At 49.7% G+C, this 23,803-nt stretch overlaps 1 protein-coding gene across 4 annotated transcripts in view; it reads right to left on the bottom strand.

The window, feature by feature from the left end:
* The window catches only part of E23 (Early gene at 23), a 219,741-nt gene that overhangs the window by 30,059 nt on the left and 165,879 nt on the right, over positions 1-23,803 (bottom strand). For all 4 annotated transcript variants that reach the window (XM_065454131.2, XM_065454146.2, XM_065454139.2 and 1 more), the window contains exons 3-6: positions 4,372-4,541; positions 2,546-2,651; positions 1,647-1,747; positions 165-326 (exon numbers count right to left, since the gene is read on the bottom strand). In XM_065454131.2, coding sequence (XP_065310203.1) covers positions 165-326; positions 1,647-1,747; positions 2,546-2,651; positions 4,372-4,541 — 539 coding nt within the window. The remainder of the gene's footprint in view (positions 1-164; positions 327-1,646; positions 1,748-2,545; positions 2,652-4,371; positions 4,542-23,803) is intronic.

Raw genomic sequence — 23,803 nt, 5'->3', positions numbered from 1 at the left:
ATTGACAAGCACATGCTCGGCAACAGAGCACCACTACCATTAAGCAGCTACAGTGGGAGCCAGGATATCTGCACTCTGTCTCAGTCACAAAGCATACAGCAATAAGCTTTGCTGCTTTCTTGCAAATAATAATGAACACCAATAACAAGCTTAGAAGTACCAACCTGGCCATTGCAGAGCAAAAGAAGCTTGTCGAACATGTAGAATATCTGGCTAGAGGGTTGATGCACGGTAATGACGAGGGTCTTGTTTTCTCTGTGGGCATACTCCTTCAAGGTCGACATGAGTGAATGCGCTGTGCTGGAGTCCAGACCTGAGGTGGGTTCCTGCACCAATTGAACAAGTTTTCCAGTTTAAAGGGGTTCTCAAGGCCTCATAGGCAACTCCTAAGATGATCGAAAATTGTTGGCAAGCTGACACATTGTGCATGTACAAGAGTATGAAAGTTAGGCTAGTTGATTAAACACCAACGTTCTAAACAACAGTGCTAGCTACAAGAATGTAATAAGACAAGCAACACAGATGCTAACGATCGTCTGGTGTTTTCATGGTACTGAAAGGCCGGCTTCCAAACATGGACAGAAGTAGAATGAAAAAGGCAGCACAAATATGTGCATGACAAAGGTGGGAAAGTGTGTTTGTTAGCCAACATGACACTACTATGAGCTGTGTGTCATCAGGCAAAATATGTTTTCCTATGGTCCTGTAGTTAGAGGTGTGTTTCATAATCATGCAGTGCTTTTCACATTGTCGCCACATTCTTGCTGCCATCCACTCTACCTTTTCGCCCAATTAACAATTACTAACCACCTAAAGTGAGAAAATATATGAAAAAAATACCAAATGAAATGGGGTTTATGTAGCTCGTTCGAGGGATCGCAGGTAGCTCTAGATCACGAGTCCTAGCGCTTCAGATCAACAACCCGCGCTCGTGTCTCGCGCCGCAGCGGTGGCAGTCTGCACAGTGCCACATGCATATTACCCACTACAACTACAGTGCCACATGCATATTACCCGCTACACAAGGTCTACAAAAATATCTGGAACCTTCCGCATAGCTATTAAGCACATTATGCAGTGCAACATGCTCTAACATCCCATATCAAGTTATTCCAAGTCAAATTCAGTGTAACATCCCAAGTGAAAGCAGACGAAATGAAAAAGTGAATGGCTAACCAATTTCTTTCTGGAAGATTGGCTAGCCATCTACTTCATTCACTTAACTCGCATTTTTTTTACTTAGTACCTTCTCTGTAAACCAATAGGCAGTGGAGATTGTCCTTTACTTTTGTCATTTCATCTGCATTTTTTATTTCATTGTACCTTCATTTTAATAGTTTGACTTTAGTGTTTATATCACGCGCCCCATCAATAAATTTAATTGCAAGTCTCCATATTATGTGTGCGCTAACTGCAAGTCAGCGTAGTATGTGTGTGTGTGTGCCTTTCATGTAGTGCAGCGAGTGCCATCGTTGGTTTGTGCTTCTAGAAATTAGAGCCTGTTGAAGACTGCTGAAGACGCAGTATTACTAGTTGCTAAATCAGCACAGTTTACAAGATTTCAGATGCTGGAAATGGAGGAAACAGGCATGTTAACTGAAGAGAAAAACAAAAACAAAAATTGAGCATCACTTGTGTATACTCACATCAATGAGCATGACAGTGGGATTTGTGAGCAGCTCGCAGGCTATGCTCGCACGCTTCTTCTCGCCACCAGACAAGCCACGCTTCATCACATCGCCTATTACTGCGCAGGAAAAAAAGATACAAGCAGAATAGTTGTCAGCACTTATCTTAATGCAGAATGTACCGGAATCTCTCTGAAAATAAAGCACTTATTTCATACCCCACAACTGATGTCCACCAATGCATCCACATTAAAAACAAATTGCGTTCACTTTTATTCCAAGTGTTAAGCTTGGCGATTAATCATGTCTGTATTTGCTTGCAGAACAGAGTGTTAAGTTTTTACAAATTTTACATGCAGTTACCTCTTGTCATGTCATTTTCTTGTTTCTACATACATGCCAGAAAAACAACATAATTCATTAGCCAATTCACATTTCTCAATCGAGGAAATGTCCCCAGGGTCCAGGGGGGCTACAATACCAAGTCAATTATCCCTGAAAATGATTTCTGTATACCCGTAAAAGTTCTGCGATACCCGTAAATAAAACCATATTATGGGGTTTAACATGCCAAAGCTACCCAAGGACTACGAGAGATGTTGTAATGGACACTCCAGGGGCTCAAACCCCCTGGAGTTCTTCAGCATGACCTAGCTAAGTCTAAGTATACGTTATACTGCCCCAATTTCATGTGGCTTTAGCCACAGAAAATCGCACCCGCAACCTCATGTTCAGCAGCACAGCGCCGTAGCCACAGGGCCACTATGGAAGGTCTGCAATATTCTCGAATTTAGGTCATGCATTATCTGCTCCAGCCCCAATAGTGGCACAGTAAAGGTAGTTTGTATAAAAAAAATTGCCAAATCAGTTTCTCTTTCTCCCAGTTTGTTTTAAGAAGCTAAGGCTTGCTGTCTTACTTGTGTCTTGACACCTTGAGAGGTCCAGGACGTCAATGATTTGGTTGACATGTTCCATCTTCTCATGGTACGACATGCTTTCGGGGAGCCGCAACTGTGCTGTGTACTGGAAGAAAATTTTTTTTTTTTAAGTTAGCACGTTTCACATTGCAGAAGGAATATCAAGTTGGGATCTTTGCATATCGATTTCAAACATACTAATTGTTACTCTTTCACATGCTTATTGGAGTCGTTCTGAACAAAGTAAAAGTTTTACAGCAGTTTGCTAGACATACTTTATGGTAGCTTTGAAAACATGAGTGCCATTCGTAACGGCCTTTTAAGAATCCTCTTTGTATGTTTAGGGTGTGTTACATACCTCAACGAGTGTGTGTGCAAAAAATGCCAGCATTCTGTCGTAAAATATTGAAATTCGATGCCACGCCTAATCTGTTCTGTGCTAGTTCTTAGAATAAATATGAAAACAGTTAACTTGTATTATTTTGTTTGTTTGTTTCTTGTTTTCTTTTCTCTGGCAAATACACATACTAGGTGGACTTGGAGACTGAATTTTCATCTATTCAGCCGTTCAAGGAAGAGGGATGTCGTAATTCTTACTTTCATAGCTTGTTGAATCTTAGTACACTTGCAATCAGAGAGAGATGACAAGATAGGAATATGCTTCACAGGCAAGACAGGGATTTGCATCCACCTTCAGTTGAAGAGCTTCTTCTGACCAGGCAATCCCAAATTGGCCACTCTGAGCAAGTTTGAATACTTAAACACATGAGGATCAAAATGTCGTGACTGGTTTGAGCTATGCATTGCCATGTCTTCCGTTTCCATTTCTAGGTCCAATTTTATTTGTTGATCTTTGTTATTTTTGTTTTGCCTCTAACAACATATCATGTCTGCACATTATACGCCCATGCATATTTTCAAGATCGAACTTGTATGTATACTCTATTCTTTAAAAAAATGCTGCAGTTATGTCAACGTCAATGTGAAAGAATGCATGTGCCTTACAGAAGCTGCATAATTTACATGACTGCCTTATTGTTATGACTGGATCGTTTTACCTCATTTTTCATCCATCATGCAACAGTTAATTGCTGTAAATAGTGTTGCAATGTCGGTTACTTGAACCTCGATCAGTGTTACTACCAGGTAACATGATGTTGGCAGGCCGCAGGCGTCCAGGCGACAAACGCGACCAAGCAAGGGCAAGACAATTTCTAGTGCGAGACTTGCACTGTTTATTCTATGGTAATGAAGTAGGAAAGAAAGAAGAGAATAACAAAATGCAGGGCTGCTTAAATAGGCCTGCTAAATTCGTAGGCGGGATTTTGCTCATGCCAACATCACATGGTATGTACCGAGTCCAGTCAGTGATTGACGGCTGCTCCCTCTCTCCTAGGCGATGCTGCACGTGCTTGCCTCTGCTTGTGGTAACCCCTGGGTCCCGTTCGGTTCGAGAAAGGAGAGCCTCCCCTTGACTCACACACTTCATGAAAAGCGTCCCTCACCCACTACGTCCCGCACACACACAGAGGGGCGCGTTATCACTGCGGTGCGCTATTCATGCCGGGAACACCTGAGACACCTATAGGAATTTGGGATCTACCCTGCGCTTTTCGATTAGGCATCGTTTTCCGATGCTCCAATTTGCACTGGGTGCTTCATGCGAATCAGAACAGTAGGTATTTAATATTAGCTGTCATTATATCCAGCTACCTTATAACAGTGTCCCTCAATCCTGTGAATCTTGTCTTTGTAAAAAAATGAACATGCAGCAACGCTTCCCATCAAAACAACCAGTATACACCAAACAGCATGAAGCCACTTACATTGAGTGTCTGCCTGAGTGTGAGGTCTGGAAAGAATATGTCTTGCTGGAGGACATAACAGATGCGCCTGCGAAGTTGCTTGTTGAGTGGCTCACTGTTGAGTAGAACAACGCCAGAGTCCATGCGGATGCGACCAGCCAAGGCATTCAGAAGGGTTGTCTTGCCAGAGCCTGCATGAGCACCGAAAGAGAATGAGGTTATTCATATTTCTGTACCAATGGCTCAGAAGGTTCGAAAATAGACCCATAGCAAACTGAAAACGAAGCATTGTATGTTCAATCGCAAACCCTTGGCAAATTGACATTACAAACAGACGAGTTTAGGAAAGCTACACAAAATTCCCGTTACGAGTAAGAAAAAAAGCAAGATGCATTTAGAAGTACAAGTTCATAGGCCGGCCCGAGGCATATATGCCTTTGGTGTGTTGTGAGCTGTTTACTAAAATAAAACTTGCGTGAGTGTCGGCAGTGATGAAGTGACGAGCCATAAACGTATCGTATTGCGAGCGCAACGCATACGATGCGTACGATAAAAAGAGTGTCTTTACATTTGCGCCTTCAAGTACACGCATAAAGCACACACACAGCTTCCACGCATATCACCAGCTCCTCCATTTCCGACCAGTTTGCGCCTCTCTTGAAAAACAAGTTCTGCCACACGACAAAATTGTCGCGCAGTGAAACCCGCTTGCGGTATAGCTACACCAGTACTGAACGCGCGGACTCGCGTGTTCTGGCGACACGGTACGGCAGTTTCCGCGACAAGAACACAGAACACAGTACAGTTTTCAGAGAAAAGTTGGCGGGTCACTTTTCGCGAGGCAATCGCGGTAGCGGCGCGTGTTGCTCATGGTAACCGGAAGGTGTAGAAAGCGAGACGAATTAGTAACAACCAGAAACCTATTTCGGGTGCACATTCAGTGCGACGCCGATGCGCTCATCTCGCAGCGCGCTAAACCAGCGCTGCTGCGCTAGGGGGACCGACATGCATTCTCAGCCGGGCGTACGCGCTAAATACGTCACATGTAGTTTGAGATTTTGTTCTTCCTACCTATATGTATACCCTACCACCCTACCAAAAAAGGCTCTACTACTGCTGCTGGTATCATCGGAGATGTGGACATCCCTAGCAAAGGCGAAATCAATGCGTGTCGTTTCAGCAGTAGCAACCTACCGCTCCTTAACGTATGCACACAGCGGCATGAATGTGAGAGTGCGACAACCAAGGAAGACTTCTTAGCCGGCAAAGTATGCACACCGGAACAGCTACGTGTGCTGCTGTTTAGAATTTGTTAACAGTTCAGTTCAGGCTGACGGCTTAAAAGTGAAAGGAAATGTAGATTTTGTTTTCGCGTTATAATACGATGTAGATTTTGTTTTCAAGCCCTAATGCCCACCAAACCAGCCGGCGGGTCGATTTTACTGATTACTATCGGCAGTTGCGCAAGAAAGACGAATAAATAGCAAGAAAAAAAGGAAAGAAACAAAACTCGGCGACTGAGCACATAACCAAATCTCAAGAGAAATGAGGAGCAGCAGTAATTCCATCATTAAGGAAAATCATCATCAGCATCAATAACAATAGTCAGAAATAACGCCGTTACAGGAACGAAGAAGAAAAAACATGGTACTGCCCAAACAGAAAATAAAAACGAAGTCTGGAGCTTTGAACACGCATCGACATGCAGGATAGAGAAAGTGGAAGTGGTCAGTGCGGCGAGCTGATTTCCATACTCTTATCTCATCGAGAGAAAAAATAAGGAAACCATTCGACGTGGACGCGAACACATTTCGCCGCATTCTAAAATACATCCGCTACGACTGCCACAGGGTCACACAAGAGCCGCTAAAGGGATCAGGTACCAGGATACCGTAGCCATGCGAGTAAGGCACGCTTATTCACGCCTGCAAACACTCCAGTTTTCGAGACGTGCCTCACCAGCTCCTTGCAGCGCAGCGAAGGCTAGGGCTCGTGTCATCCAATCAGTACTGAGAGCCGGCTGCGTGTTAAAGAAAGGAGGATCGAGTTCGCCCATTGTCCGCTGCTAATCATTTGTGAAGTTTCCATTCGAGTGGCGTCGGGATGAGGACCATCAGAGTCGGACAATGGATAAGCCCCTCTGTTGGTTTTGATACAGCCTTCCTGTGCTACAGGGCCCTTCTCAAACCAACATGAAAGGATTCAGGTGTGCGCAAGCAAAAGCCCTGATGCTGTGCCTCGGCGTAGCGCAAAACGCATCGAGTGTAGGAATCCTTGCAGAAAGCAGACGCCTATCGATTTCAGTGCATCCGAAGCAGGAATTCCTTCAAGTACACATGCGTTTCGCCGCCAGAGTGCCGGTTCATCCGTTTGCTTCAGATAGCGGTCCTGTGATACGGAGCTTGCTCCCGGTGAACTAACAAAGCCCTTCTACGCCGACGGAACCACCGTGGATAATTCTCTAGTGGTCCATTGTCACTTTCTTGCCTGGTTTCAAGAGCAAGAGAAATACTCTTGGCGCAGCGCTGACATATGTTGCTCTACAGCATTTCAACACCAGCTACAGGATTCAGCGTCATATTTACACTGACGGCTCCGTTAGGCCTACATCATCTGTCATTGGTGTGTGGATCCCGTCTGCGAGTGTTACTATCTCTGCCACTCTCTGCCGCCTCACTTCGACTACAGCCACTGAACTAGCTGCACTGCGAGTCGCTTTGATTTACATCGTCGACCAGAGAGCCGAGTCTTGGGTCATCTTCACTGACTCGGAGCGGCCCTGCAGTTACTGAACTCGCCAGGCATGCAGGAACAGCTCGTAATGGACATCAGGCGGCTATGCAGGCGCCTGCAAACTGCATCACAGCGTTGTGCTGCAGTGGTCACCAGCCTAGCGCGGAATACGGATTCCAAACTTCCTCATAACGGATTGTACATTGGCTGTATGGAACTCGGGGTTTTGAATCAAGCCCTTCAACCAAGACATCACGCCATCGAATGCCAGGAGCCGCCTCACCCTAAGTTTCGGAAAATGTACTGCACCGGTAGTATGCCGACAGTGGGAAAGTTAGGGGCAGCAGGTCTAAGCATTTACGCGCATCAAGAACGCCATTCTGAGTGACACTTTGAATCGGTTCAAGGCACGAACTCGCCTAAACGAACTTATGTGATGCATCTGTTGCAGACTTGAATGATCTCCAGTGGAGTGAAGAAGGAAGGAATTCATTTATTGAAAAAAAAAAAAACTAGGCGTAGCAGGCAATAATAAGATTACTTGAAATACACCCGAACTATTTTTACCTAAGCCTGTTTGTTATAGCCGGGACGCCGTGGCGCGAGACGCAATAGAAGCTTAAAGAGTGTGTGTTTTGTACTCTCCAGCCACAAGTGTGTTTCTCTGCCCTCGCGAAGAAACCAAAGGATATTAAGTTGTGATCGATGCGACCACCGTCGCCTGGCAGCTAGCGGAGGTCGACAACCCCGACCCGTGCAACGTAGGAAACATCCGAAGAAAAAGAAAAAAAAGAATATTGCGAAAGCCACCGCTCGCTCGAAATGAGACGTGGGAAGGCGCCATGAAGCGGCACAAGTGAAACATAAACAAGCTCGTCTGCTGCCAATGCTCAGAGAAAACAGACGAGACGGCCGCGTTTAAAAAAGAAACGGAGATGAGGAGCTAGCAGACGACGCGCCGCGATGCCAACGAACATGTGCCCGGGCCGCTCGTCTGCCGTCGGTGTTCCATAACCGTCACCCGCTCCTCTCTTCATGGGAGACCAAACCTTTCGGTCCGTGGTGGGCAGCACCAGCCGTCCTTCCGTGTTTACCCTCCACTCGGAACGTACGTCTCACTTTCCAACGAAAAACGCGAGCTTTTTGTCAGAATTTTTTTTTTATCCTAGTCTCTTGTCTTTACTGCGACCTGTCTGTCGAACACGTGCGCTTTCCAGAGCTTCCATCAATAACGACGGTGTGACACTCCACCGCACACCGGAAGCGTGATCTTTCTTTTTTCTTTTGCCGATAGTGACTCGGGTGTGTGTGCGTGTGTGACCCGTAAATGTGTCCCTTTTGAAGCACGCCCGAAAGCGGGTTACAAGTTGCAAGCGCTCGCATCGAGGAAGTCGTTTGAGAGAGCTGGCGTGAGAAAGTGCCGAGAAATTTACTTGGGTTATGTCCGACACGCTATACGCACGAACGGCGGACGGCTTCCGTGTGTAATGTGGGGCTTGTTCGCACGAGACCAACATGTAAGAGAGTTCGAATAGCAAAATTTACAAGTTGAATACGAATGTTCAAGGAATACAACCTTCGACTCTCGAAATCGAATATTTTGTCATTTCTAAACAAAGTAAAAGATGAAGTTTTCGCGGAGTCAATTCGGTTCAAAAATAAAGAAATGTTGGAAGGTAACGTTAACACGTAGTTGAACTCGACCATAGACTGCCTTCCGGCCTGGGCGAGTAGGGGATCACGATGGGGCGCACGAACCCTATGATTTATTGTGAGAGCAGCGCTGGAGCGACAACGTTTTATCGACGTCAAGTAGAGGTTGAATCACCTCACAAATTTTTCTCATCGGTTATCAACTTAGCAACATCATCACTACAATCACATCGCCATCACAATCATTATCACAAACGTCATTATCATCATCAGCAGCAGCGAAGCTCGGAATAGCATGGTCCATCGTCGTTATCACCATCAGCAGCAGCAGCAGCACTTTCTCGTTACGCTTCACCTCTCTTCGGGAACAACCCACGAAAGACACTGTCCTCAGAAATGGATCTTACCTACATTATCTTGCATGTATGTAATAGCAGTCGCACTTGAACCCCCGAGCAACTAAGGAGTTCGAAATTAAAACCTCGAAGTAAGTGCAAAGCAGTTCTTATACATGAAAAAGATAGTGATGTACAAGGGAACAGCGCGTCACCACACGTACGCACAGTTTTGTGTCCGCTAAAGAAGATGCATGATACTACATACGGCGGCACACATCATTTTAAACGGATGCAAACATGGTGAGACAGGTCAGATAATAAGTCCAGACCACAAATTCGTATTATACAGGCTACACAAACGCGAGCCATTCTTGTTGAATGAATGGACATAAGTGAGGTAAGTTGTCTGCCCCGTGCGTTCGCCTATGTAACTGGTGTCTATGCGAAGCAAACGTTGCTCTCCTGAAACAATCATTTGGAACAGTTCTCGCTTCTGTCGTTCCTTCTCCCTCGAAACTCCAGTAAGCGCTAATGGTTATCCACTACACTCGAAAGAAACGAATATTCGACAAATTACAGCGGTGAATTCTCGAAGTGAGCACGAATCGAGCAGGATACATTATTAGATTCGTATTAGGAATTTCGAATATTCGCACATCCTATACTGATAATGTTATCACTTCCCACATCGTTTAGAATGATGAGCGGTATCGAACATGCCCCCGGACACTATACCACATCGCGATTGAGACTCAGGTGGCGGAAGTGCTCGGGCAGAACCCTTGTCGCGTGCCGCTCTGTGCGCGCTGAGCGATATCTCGTTTCTCAAAGCGCTGCTTCTAAAGTTCGGGGTGTGGGGGGGAAGGGGGGGCAATACTGGCGGGGGAAAACGGAAAAGAAACAGGCTGACCTGCATAGAACGGTTAAGGCGCTGAACTCGCCTGAACTGCAAGTAGCCATGTTGGATATCACGCGAAGAGATGTACGAAAGGAGTGTCCGTGACTGCGGACATATGCCAAGTGCGTGCACGCGATTTTCCGCCCCGAGACACGCATTCCAGCGGCGAACAGGAGGGAAGTTTGGCGCCCATCACTTAACGTCAAGCGGACAGATGGATGCCGACGAAGGACATATGTCCTTCGTCGGGTATCCATATGGCACACAGTCCATATGGCATACACACACACAGTCGGGCACCGGAAATGTTTTTACAGGCTCTGGATAGGGCGTGACGACGCTGCAACGCTCGCTCGTCTCAACAAAAATTGGGAGTGTTAGCCACGCCACCCGCTGCGCTGCGACCGAACAGACTTGAATTCCTTGGGTGAGGGCATCGCGTCTGGTTGTCCAGTGGCATACCAAGCTCGTCCACGCATCATGGCCAGGGAGAGGGCACACGTGCTCCCTTCCTCCCCTTTCCCGATATATGCGTTCTACGATGTCTAAGGTACATCTAAATATATGTCTAAATATGTGTTCCCGGAATGATACGCCGTTTGGAATGCGGTCGGGAACCGTACCCGCGACCTCGTGCGCAGCAGTGCGCGCTGCTGCTGTATACACCTGCTGCACCAGCGCGGCAACTAAAGATGAGCGTTAACGAGCTTCCCAATTTTTTCCCTAATTTTTCGCCAAACCCGCATACTCGAAGACTACTATATAATGAGGCTTCAAACAAGACGCGCACGACGGCTGAACAGGGTGGCACAAGTTTTGCATTCGGACACTTTAATAATGCATGCAGAGCTCATTTATCTTAGGAAAAAAGCTGCCAGCGAAAATACGTAGTTGCGTAGTGTGATGAATTATTTTTTTTAAGTGTTTTCGTGAAATGGCGGAAGTGTTATCGCTACCAAACCGCTACAGTGGGTTTCCCGCCAGGCGCTAATTCTGCCGTAAGTGCGCCGAGATGTTCGAACGAACTTCTTAATGAAGGGAAGATGAGACATCCACCCCAATCGTAGCAATTGCTACAAAGGAAAACCCAAAGGAAACCTTGCGGGTTTCCGCAGAACTATTACGACAAACGAACTCCTTGATCACGGCACATATTAGACTCACTGAGCTTAGTGTATGATTCAGTTTCTTCAATTCGTAGCTTGGAAGCTCTCACCCCCGCATTCAGAAATCTTACGAATTCATAGATAATAAGGGCACACTGAAATCTGATTTTGTGTGCGTGTGTGTGCAGGCGTCCCGATTGGCAATTCGGCTCATTTAGAAGTGGTTATTTACTTTCTTGAATGCATACGTTTTGCCTTTTCTCAACATGTGGGTAACTTCGCGGTCTGTTTATTTGGCTGTTACTTTTTGCCGTGAACCTGTTTTTCCAGCACGTACACACTCTCATGCAAACTAAAACCGTCACCTTAATTTGGCTTTGGTCCGAAGCAAGTTTCTGGCGCGTAATATAGCTGCGCGTGCACTCTGTCCGACGCGGTGCGAGCAAAGCCGCCATTGTCCGTCGGGTTTGCGACGGACAATGCAGTTGCAATCATCATCATCGTTCACTCCCTGAAAAATTCGGCGTTCTGGAGAAACTGGCAACATCGTGTGCTTACAAGACAACACTTCTAATCCGTAATAAATAATTCAGTCAAATCTGATGAGACAAACACCAGTCCTCTGAGATACCGCTTGTTTGACCGCTTCCATGTCTCCATATCTCTGCGTATTTCTGTCTCGTTTGGTGTACTCTGTATATTTATAAAGTGCCACTCCGGCCGTCTGGGTCAGTGGGACTGCCGAGTCCCTGCGCTGAACGGCAGAGTGGCAGGGCCGGCGCAAGCTCTCTCCGCTGTCTTCGGCGCGCGAGGAAGGACGGATGCGACACAGCGGAAGATGAGGGGTGAGCACCAGACCGGGAGGCGGCGGTACGACCAACAGAAAGAGGAAACGAGGTCGGCAAACCGCAGATGCGGCCGCCGCCACCGCCACGAAACGAAGCGGCGCGCGCAACGCACACACGTATGGTAGCCCGTGAAGAGGCTCCTTCCTTGCAGGACGGGGGGACCGTGGCAAGAGCGAGCGAGCGAGCGAGCGAGGCGGCATGTTTTGGCTGTTTTGGTCGGGTGGCCGTAGTAGAGGACCCGTCCTAAGCGGCGCGCTGGCGCTGGCTGCTTCGCGCTTTTGTCTTTTGGGTGGCTGCTCTTTCATCCCCCGCATATGGGGGAAGTGGGGAGAGGAAAAAGGGGGGGAGGCGCTAGCGGCACCGTCCTTGACCCGCTTCTCGACTTATCGCCCCGGCGGCTGCTTGCGCGGCGGCGCTCAAGAAAGAGCACGCCCCGGCCTGCCAAACGGAGAAGCGGTCTTTCCCGGCGACGTCGAGTGATGTGCCGTGCTGTCGAGCCGGACCACCACTGGCTTCCCGCGTCGCGCGAGGGGAGTAACAACTCGTCCCTCCTCCCCCCGTCCCCTCAATAAAAGTAAGCGAGTGCTACACGTTTGTAAAACGTTAAGGCGAAAGCCTGCTTGCACACTTGGCACACTTTCCGTCACGATTAAGTTACGTCTATGAAGAATTTTGGAAACTGTCCATCGGAGCGCACAACAGAGCTAACCGAAATCGCCGCACCTGGTGGTACTTAGGGCCAGTGCCGTCAGCGCCTTCGCAGAGGGAGGGGCAGGACGCGAACGCTGGCGTGACGAGCGGCATCGGAGCCAGCGGTGGAAGACGACAACGACGAACGAGCGAGCAATGGCACGAGCGCGTCTCTGTGACCACGTGACGTGTGCAATCAGGCACGCACTTAGGGACACCCTTAGTAAGCCAGAACCGTGGAGCAGCCATGGCATCAGGGCAGCTACGGAGCCTACACGCAAGTAGGCTCCCTGAGGGAAGCGTGCTCGTATCGCACCCCGGAGGCCGGGGTTCGATTCCCAACCAGACCGAAATGTACCAAATTTTAGTTTCGAAGACAGTAATTCACTTTGTTTACAGGACCCTTCCTGATGAATGTGACGTCAACCCGATCATTTACTGACATGATTTTACTCTTCGCGGTGTCCGCCATTTTTCGTCATGGCGCAGTGTGGCCAAGGCAATGTCACCGCCAACGTTTGTAACAGTTGCCACTAGCGCATTATCAGGATCAAGAGTATGAAACGCGTTCACAGACGCGTAAACGATGAGTGTGCCTCTGCTTCATAACTCGGGGTTCAGCTTTGAATGAAGCAGCGCGCGCAATATATGACATGGAACAAAGGCTAGACAACGTGCTGTCTTTCGAGTTTTGTTTTGTGTGCTGTTTCGAATATGAATCAGCTCCAGTAAAACGAAATTATAACCCTGCTGTGTTGGCGTTGCTTACTTTCCCGGAACGGGTCCGTCCACGCGTTGGACAGCGTATTGCGACTAAGAAGTCATCTTGACTTGGCTGACTTGGCATCGACAGTGCGCTGAACAAGCGCCGCGTACGCCACACGCTCTCGCTCTATTGGGCGCATTGAAGTCCGGCACTAGTTGAAAAGTGAGGATGCCATCTCCTTAAGGAGACTGCACCGCCGAAATGTACTACAGCGGAAGAAAAGGTTGATGTGGAGCGGGCTGCCCCCACCAAACTGATCCACAGGGATACAGCGCTGTAAATTAAAGCCCAAAGGGGTCTAGTCACTATTCTAGTTGAGATAGTGAGTAAGAAAGGGAGCTTGAGTAGACCACGTAATGCGAACGGCGGATAACCGGTGATCTATTTGAGTTAAAGCATGGGTGCCGAGAGAAGGGTCGCGCGGTCAAGGCTGCCAGGCCTCTAAGCGGTGTGATGAAGTTGGGAAACTTGCAGGCACCAGAGGGTGTCACAGCTGACGCGAGACATGGGTAGCTGAAGATCGCTGGGAGAGGCCCCCCGCCTGCAGTGGACATTATGATCATAATTGATATGATCATATTCTAATATTCTAATTCACACTAAGAGAAAAAAAACGGCGCTGGGCAGGTCGTGTAATGCGCAGGTTAGATAACAGTTGGACCACTAGAGTTACAGAATGGATACCAAGAGAGAGGAAACGCAGTAGAGGACGGCAGAAGACTAGGTGGTGCGATGAAATGAGGAAATTCGCTGGTGCTAGTTGGAATCGGTTAGCGCAGGACATGGGTAATTGGAGATCGCAGGGAGAGACCTTCGTCCGGCAGTGAACATAAAATAGGAAGCGGCTGCTGATGATGATGCGGATAATGATGATGATGCGATTATGCCATTATGATGATGGTACGATTATGATGATGGTGCGACGATGATGATTATGATGATGACGACGACGGACAATCGGCTCTTCAGCAAGTATGTCCGCAATGAGAGTGCGGGCGAGGCGCAAGAGAGACCGCGACATTTTTTTTTATATATATATAATAAAACAGCGCAAGCAGCAACAACCTATGAAACTTAACGTACCAAGGCCTGTGAGAGGCACCAAAGAAGGGAACCCCAGATTTACAAAGAGAATAGGGCACAGCTTACTCGCTAGGCATTTTTAGGCAATGCCTGCGCGGGCTCACTGAGAAGCGAACTCCTCGCGTTGAATCGCGAGGGAGAACGACGCATCATCCCAAGGCAAATTCCATTCCCAGCACACTGAGCCAGTCTTGCGAAAAAGGAAACATCCAACGACGGAGGAGAAGGAAAGGGAATAGAAAAGAGGAAGCCGAGCCATCTTGACTCTGTCAGCCAGATATCCGACGTTTATTTGCACCGCGGGCTAACGAGAACGTGCGTAAACGGGACTTTTCGAGACCCATTTGCCGTCAACGCCCGGGAAGCGAGTGTACAACAGCCTGCGCAGACGCTAATGAAGAAAAATAGGAAAAGAAAACGACAGCAAAGAAGCGAACACAGTCGCGTGCATCGTGAACGAAAGCACAATGAGCCGAGGGGGGGGGGGGGCGGAGTCGCAACCCGGTGCACGGCGCGCACGAAGGGGAGCGCACAGCAGCTTGGTCCGCACTTGCAAGCGCACAGGCCCTGCACGGTGCCAAGGGCGAAGGATTGTTCGGCTCGAGTGAACCAGCTGTTCAACACCGCGGCCAGGCGTATGTACACTGCTGCTGATAGCGGAGCTACCGCGCTGGCCCGGGGCGCTGCACGGCTTGTTTTAGCACGCCTCGGGGCTGATTGATGGCGCCTTGGAACAACAAGCCGCGTAGAGATGAATGGCTCCATTCGCGTGTACTGTTGTACGCGTATAGGGTATATAGCGAGCCGAACTCTCCGTTGGGAGGGGAGTACTTAAACGGTATTTATGGGAGGGGAGAGTGCGGTCGCTGTTTGAAAACGGAACAAGGAGGAGGAATGAGATGCCGGGCGCGCAGCGTCTGCAGAAGTCGACCACAACAGTGTACGGGACACTTGTCTGGGGAAAAAAAATATTTAAAAAATCCGCGAAGCCTACAGGCAAAGAGCCTCAAACCTGAAATTTAAAGTTTCAATCTGCAGTAGTTTCTGCGACCTACATAGCGATCCGCTAAATTAGAAGTGCCGTGCTTACTTAAAACATGTGTTCCGCGAGAAATATAACCTTGAAGAAAGCGCCGGTTGTTCCGATCCCTGCTATACACCGCACCGGGCCGGCCTGAAACAGCTGCGACTCGTTTTTCACGTATTTGCTCCGTGGCAGCACCAAAAAAGAGACGCGTGTAAAGAAAAAACAACATTTAATGCAACAGCACGCTATTTTCCGAAGTTCCCACTCGACATAACCTTTCTTCGTCTCCACGCTACGCCGCCGACCTTGATGCACCACAACCGCTTTCAGTTTCCTCTTTTATTCCCAACTTTTTTCCGCGAAACGCAGCCCGTTCGACCTTTCTCTATACTCGACCCTTCTTTCGGGTGAACAAAAAAATAAATAAGAATGGGGCGAAAACGTCCGGTCGGTAGGATCCCATTTTTCAGGAAAAAGAGAACCTTGAACACCCGAGGTTACAACAGCACCGCTCGCAACAGACACAGAGATTAGTTGTACGACCGAGAGAACGGTTTTCGAGCGAGTGCATAACCTTGGATTTAGGCTGAAGCCAGTCCCGATTTTTTTCTTTTTTTTTTTGCTGGCCGGAAAGCCGGGCCAAATAATAATAACGACGAGGCAAACGAGAATTGAACGAGACGTGCAACCGATTCACGCACATCTCGGGAAGAAGGGGGAGAGGGGGGGAGAGAAATGGGACAAGGTCACACTATTCGAAAATGGGTAGACTGCGTGACGGGTTGGGGTACAGAAAACTTCTAAAAGGACTAAATTCGGGGACGAAATAGAAGGGGAAAGAAAAAATTTGGGGACTATGAACGCAAGGTTGCGCGCGAGATGTAGTATAAAGGGTGAAAAAGCGGGAAAAAAAAGGCTCCGCTCCTGTCAGAGGAAAGACGCAGCCGGTGCTCTGTATGTAGCATGTAAACGCATCGCACGTAACCTGAGCGACGCGCTGCACCGCGTGAGAGAGAGTAGGGAATCGTAGAGCCTGTTACGACATCCAACCGGTGCCAGCAGTGTTACGACACCCAACCGGTGCCACCAGTGTTACGAACTTCAACCGCTGCACCACGATAACGGCTTTGTGGTCCCGTAGCGCTCGTCACCCGTTTCGTGACAGAGCGTTGGTAGCGAAGACTCCGAGCCTGGCGTCGATGAGAATAACAAAAGGGACTTTATACATTATATACAGGTTATCATACAGGACATGAACGGATCGGCACTGGGGCCGAGAGCTCACACAAACGCGACTGTTCTCGCACGACGGCGTCCGGCGAAAACGCGTGACACATCTCACCCCAGTCGGGAGCGACCCTCTCTCCAGGTGGGGTCGGCGGATCCTGTTTTCGAGCGGCGTGTCACTGCTTTTATAATCCCCGAGGCCCATTGTCACTCAACCGGCCCAATACAAAGTCAGCACACGACGGTCGTCCGAGGGGTCCAACCAGCGACCGCGCTGGCCACCCGGTTCAAAGTTCGCGCGCGCGGTGACCTCCAGGCAAGGGAGGTGCGGCGCCGGGCTGTCGGGCACACGCGAACACGTTTAAACACGCTGCTTCGCCGAGGCCTCTCCCGCACGAAGGCGCAGCATCTTGACTTGTGAAGGGAGAATTGTGGCGCTCGCAGGATAGATTCTGCATCTTGCAGATTCGGGATCCGGGCTTGTGGTAATGGCACAACAGCATCCCCGCCCTCAGATAAGGCGCCGGGAAGACGAGCTGCCTCCACGTGGCTCGGATGCCAGGCGCGCACGTTCGTCAGGCTCGTCCAAGTTCACGTCCAATGTCGGGACGCCAGGTAACTTCACGTGCCCAGGTCCGACTCGCCAGGACAGGAGCTCTGCTCACCACGTCGTCGCCAAGGCACCTTGACCAGCTCCGCTCGGGTCGTTCCTAAGACCTTGCTTCTCGCCACTGGTCCCGCTTGGTCGTTCTGCAGCTTGCAAAACTGACCGGCAAAAGGCAACACCCAACACGAACAAGTGCCCTCTGTCTCCCGTCAAACACCAGACAAAGCCATAATTCAAATCAACCTAATTAATCGCTATCCCCTTTTGCCCCCGCTGCAACAAGAGGCAGGTGTACGATCTAGCACACAAGGCTCAAACAATCAGTTTTCAAATCAACAACACACCAAAATAGAAACAATTATTAATCATCAATAATAATGACAAATAGAATGGTCCCCTTGAAATCGCTTGGACCGAAAACATACTTCTGAGGAAGCAAATGAGGTCATTCATTTTTCCCGGCGATATTTTCGCGGAATCCGAAGCTGCTTATATTTGCGACCCTGCTTATCCGTGTAGCGGCGGTACAATAAGCCAGATTCCTTGCCAAATGAATCCCCCTTTTTTTCCACTCCCCGTTTGACGCTCTTCCTCAGATCGGCTAATGAACAATCTTCCTGTTGCTCGCGAATCAGACTTTTTCTTTCAACTGCAGCCTGCTCCTGCCGGCTGGCGGAAACCGGAGCGAGTGTGGAGCCCGCGTCGCCTAATTGCGGCGTCGAGTCTATATCGCGGCTAGCACTGCACGCGTCACTCCCACTCACTTCCAGGACCCGCTCGTCTAGGCCAGCCTCCGAGCTCTGCCTCTCCCGTGACTGCTCGCCACTCCAGTTACCGTGATCGGTCCGTGTGCCGCACCGCCTTTCGCTCACCGACGCTAAGTCAAGTTCCCTCGACAGCGGGCGCGCTTTGGATCGCGTGGGGGCCATGTACGCCACGTCGGCAAAGAATGATTTGCCCTGATCCCTCAGCAGCTGCTCCGAGCTATTTGAGAAGAGGTAGGAAAATTGCTCCGGGAGGGCGGCTGACACAGCGGCTTCGGCGTTAAGTTTCCCAAATTCTCCTTCAATGCTAACCGTTGCGATCGGTAAACAGACACTCTCCTTCTCGGCCACTTGCCGTATCCTAACGCACTCTCCCGTAAAATCACTCGAGGAGACGAAAGACGGGTGAACAACGTCCATAGTTGCTGCAGAGTCCCGCAGTGCTCGGCACTTCTTGCCGTTTACCTTAATTTCCTGCACATAGGGCTCCAATAGACGTATGTTCTTGTGAGTTTCCTGTATCGTTGCAAAAGCAATTCTCTCTGGGCAGCTTGCAGCGATGTGCCCTTGCTTTTTGCAATTGTAGCAGGTTAACGGTTTCCGTTTTTCAAAAGCACGCGTCATTTCGTTTCGCTGTTTCGGACCATTGTCATCATTCTGAGATGCATTCTGTCCTTCCCTTACAGTTTCTTTGGTAAGGGATTCGTCGTCCCGAAACTCGCGACGCGTGATTTGCTTCCGTTCGTCGGGCTTCCCGGAAAACCAATCTCTCCTATCAGCTTTTTCTACGCGCACTGCCTTGCTGTGCAAGCTGCGGCGGGTGTAATACTCTTCCGCTAACTCTGCTGCCTTGTTTAGCCTAACCTCTTTTAGCCTATCTTGCAGCCAGAGCCGGACATCCTCATCAATGCAACGGTAGAACTGCTCCAACGCGATGCATTCGACAATTTTGTCGCGGTCGTCGAAAACCTCTTCGCCCTTCAGCCATTCCACCAAGTCGGCTTTTAGACGAAACGCGAAGTCAACATTCGACTCCTTACCCTTTTTTGCATACCGGAACCTCTGCCGGAAAGCTTCGGGCGACAATTTGTACTTCCGCAGTAGCGCTTCCTTCACATCACTGTAGCTCTCAAACGCCTCTTTCGATAAGCAAGTTATTACGTCTGATGCCTCCCCAGGAAGCAACGCTAACAGATTCTGTGCCCAGAGGGATCGCTCAATGCTATTCCGTTCGCACACGTGCTCAAATTTCACGAGGTATTTGGCCATATCCTCTCCGACGACAAAGGGTGGAAGTTGATCGCGTATTCTTGGAACGTTAGAAGTGAGACTAGGCGCTGGCGAGCTATTTCGAGTCTCCAACTCTTTCATTTTAAGCTCGTGCTCACGAATCTCTCTCCTTTCCTCCATGCAACGTTCCTTCTCCCTCTTTTCCTCCTGTTGCTGTTCTCTCCTTTCCTCCTCTTCGCGACGTTCCTGTTCTCTCCTTTCCTCCCTTTCCCGTCGTTCATTGATATCCGCCCAGGCCTCAGCGGCCTCCTCAGCCGTTACGTCCCCAGTCCTCATGACCTCAAGGATCGCATTCTTTCTTTTGGTTGAGCCCAACTCAATGCCCAACTCCTCACAAATTTCGAGAAGTTCCTTCACCTTGTACTTCTCCATCGTTCACACTGTCCTCCTGCTGTTTACCCTTTTTGAATATACCTGCCGTACGCTACTATAACACTACTAGTAAGACATATGCAAGTATATCACACACTGCCCTGTTTACCCCCTCAGCATCCCCTGGTTTTCAAAACACTCTTACTAGGCTTGAAACACACAAGGTTATCACAATGCAACACCAAATCCTTCCCTAAGCTACTATCACCTGTGTCAGAGAAAGTCTGGTGTTTGAGGTAAACTTCAGGCACTCACCGCGCCGAGGTAGCTGATGCCGGTCAATCCCGTAGCTGCCATCCAGTGTTACGACATCCAACCGGTGCCAGCAGTGTTACGACACCCAACCGGTGCCACCAGTGTTACGAACTTCAACCGCTGCACCACGATAACGGCTTTGTGGTCCCGTAGCGCTCGTCACCCGTTTCGTGACAGAGCGTTGGTAGCGAAGACTCCGAGCCTGGCGTCGATGAGAATAACAAAAGGGACTTTATACATTATATACAGGTTATCATACAGGACATGAACGGATCGGCACTGGGGCCGAGAGCTCACACAAACGCGACTGTTCTCGCACGACGGCGTCCGGCGAAAACGCGTGACACATCTCACCCCAGTCGGGAGCGACCCTCTCTCCAGGTGGGGTCGGCGGATCCTGTTTTCGAGCGGCGTGTCACTGCTTTTATAATCCCCGAGGCCCATTGTCACTCAACCGGCCCAATACAAAGTCAGCACACGACGGTCGTCCGAGGGGTCCAACCAGCGACCGCGCTGGCCACCCGGTTCAAAGTTCGCGCGCGCGGTGACCTCCAGGCAAGGGAGGTGCGGCGCCGGGCTGTCGGGCACACGCGAACACGTTTAAACACGCTGCTTCGCCGAGGCCTCTCCCGCACGAAGGCGCAGCATCTTGACTTGTGAAGGGAGAATTGTGGCGCTCGCAGGATAGATTCTGCATCTTGCAGATTCGGGATCCGGGCTTGTGGTAATGGCACAACAAGCCGCGTTTGGGGCTCGGCGTTTCAAGCACCGCGAAGGGACGCTCAACATCCGTTCACGGGATGTTGCAGCAAGGTCAACCGATGCGCGGTATCACGTGTAAGAATAGAAGGCGTTTCTATTTTTGACACAATTGCGGGGAAAATCGGAAACGCCGTGGAGCGGTGTAGAGAGCAGGCTTTCCCTCATAACGTTGTCATCGCGAGTGCGCCGAAAGAGATTCAACAAGGACGAATACATATGCGAGGAGGCGTCATCAATAGGACGCCAGTTTCGGCCATGCTGGTATTCCACAATGAAGTCCTCAATGAGATATCAGCGCACGCGGAATACGCGTAAACCCTACAAAAGCTGCGGTACCCCACTGAAAGTAAGGCTGCATACTGAACTTCCTGTACGCACCACACATACGCACTCCGCAGATATCTAGCAACTGCGGCCTGCAGACTTTGGTTATAACCCAGGCTTAAAGAGCGTCTCGTTTCAGGCTTTGTAGCCTTCGGCTGTCATGTCCTTTCAAACCGCTAACGAGGCAGGCATATATAGACAATGACCAAATGAAGAATCGATGCGCACCGCCAGTAATTAAGTAAAGGCCCGTATTTCTCCTTCGTAATAATAAGGCAATAACTTACCACCACTTCTTCAAATAGCCCTCTGGTCGACATTCACTGCATGTTCTCCCCATCTCGCGTCACCACTTTGACCGGGAAATGCAACAGATCGCTGACTGTGCTTTGGTTCATTTGCAACGTTGAACTTTGCGTCAGAGCCCATTATCTCACGGTTCATGGTTATATTGCGCTCAGTTTCACACAGACGATGTTAAGGAAGGACAGGACGTGGACGGACGTAGCGTAGAGGAAGCCTACGTCCGTCCACGTCCTGTCCTTCCTTAACATCGTCTGTGTAAAACTGAGCGCAATATAACCATGAACGTTCACCAACTAGCCCCCTTCATTGCTTTACTAAATGCCATTATCTCGCATATCATCCAGACATATCTACCGCAAGCAGCATGAAGAGTCAATGATTAAGCGAGTGCGACGGTACATGACGAACAAGTTTTAGACACGCATGTCGGTCACGCGTTGGTTTGGACACTCCCGCGGCTGCGGAATACGGGATGTTTTCTCACCCTCGCTGGAAGAGTATATAATAAGCGAGCTTGAGACGCTCGACTTCTTAAGGCCAGGACAGGAAAATGGCGGATCGGTGACTGCCAGACTGGGCATGACCAGCAGGGGTGCCAGCGCGCGCAGATAATTCAATGAGGAGCAGGGCGGCTGGAAACTGGGGCGACCGCTGCGAAACCAACTGCCGCAGCGCGAACAACGCCCTTCCGAGCAATGGTCGGCGGCTGAAAGCGCCGCGTCAGATTACTTTCTCTCGGATAATTGGTTTCCTTTATTCTTCGCTTCCGTCGTTCTCGGCTGACTTCGTTCTCTGTGCCAGGCACCCTCCCATCTATACTTTCTCGAAGCAGTGTACTATGCAGGGCGGCGTGCTCTCCGCTGCTCGTTAAACTTTCACTGTCGGCCACGGCCCAGGGAAGCTGGAGGAGGGGGAGAAATTAGAACGGGGAAGCGACTACCGCATTTATCTCTCGAAACAAACTGCGAAGACCCGCGCGCGCGAGCGAGAGAGAGAGAGAGAGAGAGAGATGCGCCCGGCCGCTCATTTTCCCGTAACGTCCCGGCCCACCGCTGTTCACCGCTCCCTCGTCCGTCGCGTGAGCGCACCCACATCAAGAAACGAACGACGCTGAGTGTGTGTGTGCGCGCGTTTAAGAATAATAAAAAAAAGCGATTTGGAGAGGGCACGCGCGCTTCATCGGGGCGGGGTCACAAGTGAGGAGGATTTGGTTGATTGAGAAGCCGAACAAGAGGAGAGATTAGCGGGAATGAACAGCAGAAGGAAGTAGTCTTGGGCGTGATGCCGATAGGAGGAGTCCAGAGAGGGCCTCAGAGGATGCGCAGCTCCCTTTTGCCCCTCTATATATTCCTAGGTGGAATTGGGGTGAGGGGGAGGAGCTCAGTAGTGTTCGTTTGTGTGAGCCAGTAAGCGTACCGTCGCGTCCATGAGAATCAGGTCGAAGATGGAGAAAAAGGAACGCACTCGATCAGACAGCCGGGACTGCGGGAGTAACTAACAAATGGAGGGAAGAAAGAAAACATACATAGGGGAAGGCGCCTTTTCTTCCGTCCCAAAGCACGCGGAAGACCATATGCTGCTATGCGTACATCTGAGAAAGAACGCGCTACAGGAGGGGAAAGTGAGCGATACATGAAAGGGAAAGTGACCTAGCTTTCCCCGCTGTTCCCCGCACAAGTACATGGGGATGAGTGACCCGTTTCATTTTTCTTTCCTACTTTATGGGAAGAAGCGAGACAGCAGCAACGTGTATGTGTACCTCAGAGTGTCTCGCGCGAAAACGCTTAAGTGCAGAGTTAGCCTACTTTCGTAACGTAATGCGAGCTCTACATTATTTTTCCTAGGGGAAGAGGCAGAGATGGAGGGCGAGAAGCACTAAATTAAGTATGCAAATTTATTAGAGCGCGTCGTAGAGTCTCGTGGGCCGGATATCCCGCAGAACAAAAGCGAATAAAGTGAAAGCAAAGTTAAGAAAGGGGACAAAGATGGATAAAATAAAAAGCCAGGGGTCGATGCCAAGAAGGGGGACGGGGGGGGGGGGGCATTGAAGGCTCGAATGAAACGCGGAAGTAGTCGCTCGCGAGGACCGCGGTAGAAAGTGTGTCGAAAAAACTTTGGGCTCAACTCTCGGAGCGGTGCGTTTAGTTTACACGTACGGGCCTTCTGCCGGTTCCTTCCCCTCCCAGCCTCCCCATCGTACGGCTCCTCTCTTCCGACCCGGCGGCACCTTTTGATTAGGGCGTGGCATCTGCACAACAAAAGCCCCGCCGGGTCGACGGGCCCCCGGAAGGTATAGGCAAAGCCTAGTAGTAGTACTTGATACGACGCGAAAGCGAGCTCGCTCGCTTCCCGCTTCTCTCCTTCCCGACACCGTCGTAACAGCGTTCTTACACTCAGTGTTTAT

This window comes from Dermacentor albipictus, chromosome 2, assembly GCF_038994185.2.
Source record: "Dermacentor albipictus isolate Rhodes 1998 colony chromosome 2, USDA_Dalb.pri_finalv2, whole genome shotgun sequence".
Taxonomy (NCBI): Eukaryota; Metazoa; Arthropoda; class Arachnida; order Ixodida; family Ixodidae; genus Dermacentor; species Dermacentor albipictus.
This window is presented reverse-complemented; position numbering and strand designations above follow the sequence as displayed.